The 4,707-nt window shown below is 48.6% G+C and overlaps 1 protein-coding gene across 4 annotated transcripts in view; it reads left to right on the top strand.

The window, feature by feature from the left end:
- FARP2 (FERM, ARH/RhoGEF and pleckstrin domain protein 2) overlaps nt 1-4,707 on the top strand; it is a 74,584-nt gene that overhangs the window by 52,158 nt on the left and 17,719 nt on the right. For all 4 annotated transcript variants that reach the window (XM_035900043.1, XM_035900041.1, XM_035900042.1 and 1 more), the window contains 2 exons: nt 2,810-2,988; nt 3,525-3,614. In XM_035900043.1, coding sequence (XP_035755936.1) covers nt 2,810-2,988; nt 3,525-3,614 — 269 coding nt within the window. The remainder of the gene's footprint in view (nt 1-2,809; nt 2,989-3,524; nt 3,615-4,707) is intronic.

Genomic DNA, 4,707 nt, shown 5'->3' with positions numbered 1-4,707 from the left:
TTGTCCGTTTTTGAACGGTTTTAAGTGTTTAATGTAAAGTGTACAGAGCCAGGCTTCCCAGTTTGGGATGTCTGTGCTAGGACTCGCTTGCAGAGAACAAATTGGCATTTCATGCAGATTGTTGAAAGGTGGGAGCACCCCTCTGGAAGAATAGTCCCTTCTAATAGACGTGGAGGATGCGGCAGGGAAGACCTTGGTGCAGCAGTGTTTGATGCTGGAGGAAAGGTTTCACGCGTTTTCATCTTCGCACGAGTATTTCTACCAAATAAGGAGTTTTCGACGCTGAACAGCCGTGGAAAGCAGCAACTCTCGCTCCAACCGTTGCATGGATCCTTCCTTTGCCATCCTTCCTCAGGAGGACAGAGAATCTCTGTACAGCTTAACCTGCTTGACTGCGAGCTCCCCACTTGCTGTTCTGTTGGAGCAGACACTGTTGGATTACGAGAATGGCAATTTCGGTACCTGCTTATACCGTCGTCTGCCGGGACACGCCATCGTCATGTGTTTATATCAAACATGTAAACAAACGTTAGCAAAAAAGCTAACGCAAGCTGCTCCGTGCCATTTTATAGTCCTTCATAGAAAAGACACGTTTCGGAAGTCCCGTTAGCCTGGGAAAGTCCCTTTGCAGTTTGCCATTGCAGTTGGCAGCCTGTTACCAGCTGCAGCTGTAGCAGCTCCTTCCTGACTTCGTTTTGCTTTCATCCTCAGGAAGTCAAGAGCAGGCTCCAGGGGGTTCTCCCGCAGCTCCAGGCGCTCCTGCCCCCGGAGAAGCATTTGAGGCTGTAGCTTATCCCTGGGCCTGGGGAGAGGGGAAGCCCTGTGCTTCTGCATCCTGGCTTCTGCTTTTTGTTTCGGGCTTCTCGAGGGGCTGAACATGCCTCTTGTTTCCATAAATCGCTCTGGCTTTGGGCAACGGGGTTCTTGCTCTTGGATACAACCGAGCGAGTCTTTGAAACAAGTTTAATGGCCAGCTTCTCCCGTTGGAGGTGACAAAAACTGGACCGACTCGATGACGTAGGCAGGCAGTGGAGTTTGTGCCAAGTTATATCCCTTTTGCTCCCCTTCTATCTGAACATCTGGTCCCTCCAGAGCAATTCAAGTTACAAATTCGGGAACGTGTCACTGCATCGTCTTAAATTCCAAGAATTTAAAGCAGCTCCTCACCCCTGTAAGCTTGTGGCTTATTTGGTTTCAAGCCATTGTTTCAGCACCCCTGACATGTACAAGCAAACTTCCAATACACTCCTGTCGCCGTGTAGGTGAAACGTGTGCCAGACGCTGTTGCTTTCCCGTGCTAATATTAAACGCAGCGGGAATGAAGAAAAATGCTCAGGCAGAAACAAAAATCCGCTCCAGGATGCCTGTGCTTGCCTAGCATGTGAATAGTTAACTCCGCAGCCTTGAGGATCAGAATCTCTTCCAGGTGACGGAGTGCAGCACTGTTTAGCTTCCTGCATTTGTCAATGTGAAAATCCCTCGCCGTTGTCACGCCGGGCGCCTTGGCCGCGCTTTCGCTTCCTGAGCCAGAGAGCAGTGGTCGCTCTTGCAGGAGGGAATTGCAAAGCTCCTGACTCCTTCTCCAGCACATGTGCCCTGTGTCTGTGTCGAGAGAGACTGGGTTGTTTGGGGTTTTTAAAGCCTTTTGGGATGATTTTGAGGGAGTCTGGGAATGGATGAGTTGGCGTTTTTGGCTTCGCTGTAGATTTTTTTTCTGTTTGCTGTCGGTCAGGTGATGCAGCCTTTGCTCTCTGCTTGTAACGCCCAACAGGTCGCGCTGGGGAGGGTTGCGAGCATGGCCCAGGGGTTTGAGCAGCGTGCTGGAAGCTATTGGATAGGCTCAGTAGCCGCTCAGTTCCCCGGTGTGACGAAGCTGGTTCATTATCGTAGGGAAGATCAGAAAAAAACAATAGGTGAGGTTCGGTAGGAATTCTGTGGGCGTAGTGTGAGTGGTTGGAGTAAGAGAGGGGAGCAGCTACTGCCCATAGGCTCAAATTCATTGTGATGGTGCCTCATGTGTTAGAAATCGCTATAGGGTCCACAAATGAAATATAATAATACAAAAAAAAAAACTTGACAATAATCTGAAGCAAAGCAGTGCACCTTACTGCTGCTTCAGACAGGTTTTGCTGTGCTAGAGGGTTGTGTGCATCCAGTTCAATGTGCTGCAAAGTTGTTGTTCTTCGAGATCCCTAGGTTATTCTATCCACGTACTTAGAAGAGCCAGGAATGCAATCTCTTGCGTGGCCCCTTTTTGTGTAGCAATGTGGTTTCCTCTCCCATTGGTGCCATTTTGAAGATTCCCTCATTTCTGAATGCATTTTTAATGAGCTTGAGCTTCTGGATGTTTTTTTTTCTGGAGTGGAGAGTAGTGGAATGATTTGTCCTAGCTTTTCCCTGGGCTGAAAAGTTACTCTTCTTTTTAAAAGGAAAAATGAAAAGCTGTACTCTTGTTGTCGCGGTATAATTCAACATCGCAAACCCTGCTGCTACTCAACAAAATCCAACAGGATTTGAGCATTTTCTCCTGAACACCAAACCATTTATCCTTCCCCTTAAAAATGGCTGTAGAGGCATCTGTGTCCGTACTGCGCTGCCATGTGGCGGCTGGGACACAGGCAGTGCCCCACATGCTTGGAGATACGCACTTGCCTTTGGATGCCTATGCCTGGTTTATTTTGCCTGTTTTTAATGCTGCGAGATTGCGGTTACAGTTTAGAGTAACACTGAGTAATCGCCTTAGAGGCACTGTCTTCGAAACCCTTTTCTCGCCTTTTCCACTCCATCTTCTCGTTCTCTCCCCACCCAGGCCTCCCAGTGGAGCACCCTCAGCTCTCTTCCCTCGTGCTGAAGAGCCCCCTGGGCTTGAACCCAGCGTTTCAGGTGAACTTGAATGCACCCGGCCAGGGCTCGTCTCCTCTCCTGAGCCCTGTCCTTAGTGACGCTGGTGGTGCCAGGATTGAAGAGGATGATGAAATGAAACGCAGGGTAAGATAATGATGCAACTGGGAATGTACATCATGAGAGAACTGGGACCTGGGTGTGTTCAGCCTGGAGAATAGGAGGCTGATGGGAGCGCTTATCGCTCCCTACAACTGCCTGAGAGGAGGGGGAAGTGTGTGGGGGGTTGAGCTCTGCTCCCAGGGAACAGGCAATGGGATGAGGGGAAACGGCCTCAAGTTGTGCCAGGTTGGACATTGGGAAATTCCTTCCCCAAAAGGGCTGTCAAGCACTGTAAGGGGCTGCTCAGGGAAGGGGTTGAGTCCCCATCCCTGGGGGGATTTAAAAGCCGTGCAGATGAGGTGCTTAGGGTCAGGGTTTAGTGGTGGGATGGCAGGGTCAGGGGAACGGTTGGGCTTGGTGATCTTAAAGGGCTTTTCCAACCTCAACGATTCTGTGATTCTATAACCAACCGCTCTGTTTGCACACAGCAAGGGGAAATGCATGTAAAGCTTGAGCGTGTGCTTAGTAATAAACAGAGCATTTCTCTTTCAAGACCTGTCAATAACTTCGTGTTCTTGCAGCGCTGCCCAACTGACAAGGCATACTTCATAGCGAAGGAGATTCTTGCTACAGAACGGACCTATTTAAAGGACCTGGAAGTTATTACAGTGGTAAGGGCTTTTAACTTTCTCTAATGCTTTTTCTTTTCTTAACAGATTTGTAATTGTTAATTTGGAAAAAACCTGGAATTTCTTCCAGGTAATGGAAGAAGGAAGCCCTGTGATAGACCATAATCCATGAGCTCTGTGGGTGTTCCCTTCCTTGTTTTATAGGCCCTCACATGGGAGAGCAGATATCGTCTCTGGACGTCTGTCGTTAGCTCTGATAGCTACGTCACGCGTCAGTTCAGTGTCCTCGGCAAACATTCTCTCTGAAAATTGTGAACAGGGGCAGCCTAGAAATGTTTTGCATTCAGCTTCAGCAATAGTCGTTGCTGTCAGCTCTACTTATAATCCAGCCATCGCCTCTGCGGTGTTCCTGGGCTTTCCTCCTTGTGCCTCAGATTACGAGAGCCCATGAAAATTGCAGAGGGCATTAAGGATCCGTAAGGGTTTGAGGAGTTAGGTCTTTTTGTTGCTGCTTTTTCTTTCCTCTCCTTTCGCCCAGAGCAGACAGGTGAGTCCTTGTTTGCAGGACAACTTGAGTTTCCAACTATTTTTCTTTAAGAGCGTTTTGTTTGTTGACTATGGGCTCGAGCACGTGGCTATTGTGTTTCTCTAAGCTATTGTTTTCATTTCATCAAAGAGAGGTTGGGGTCCCTTAATGTCTCCAGCTGAGGTGTTCTCTGCGAGCTCAGCGAGCACCATCTCACGCAAATTCCTCCCACAGGCTTCCCAGCACTTCTCCTAAAAGATGGGGGAACATCTGGCACCTCAGAGGATTTTTGTAATATTTCCATCCCTGCCAAAAAGCGGGGAACAGAAAGCAATAGAAAGTGCAGTGTGTGCCATGCAGCAAGATGTCTCCAGCTCCTGAGTGACTTGCACAGGGCTCCAAGCTTTATGAAAGAGCAGTTGTATCTGCGCTGAAGGTCAGCGGTGGCAGCCACTCGGTAATTGACTGTAATTTAGAGCCGTTACCAACCATCCCATCATCGCATTAAGAAACATGCTTGTGCCCAGAAACAGTAATGAGCCTCATATTTGTAATGTTGGCAAGGAAAGAAATTACATCTTTTCATCTTTCCCGGACTACGTCTTCCCT

Source organism: Egretta garzetta, unplaced genomic scaffold, assembly GCF_000687185.1.
Source record: "Egretta garzetta isolate BGI_Z169 unplaced genomic scaffold, ASM68718v1 scaffold448, whole genome shotgun sequence".
NCBI classification, from domain to species: domain Eukaryota; kingdom Metazoa; phylum Chordata; class Aves; order Pelecaniformes; family Ardeidae; genus Egretta; species Egretta garzetta.
This window is presented reverse-complemented; position numbering and strand designations above follow the sequence as displayed.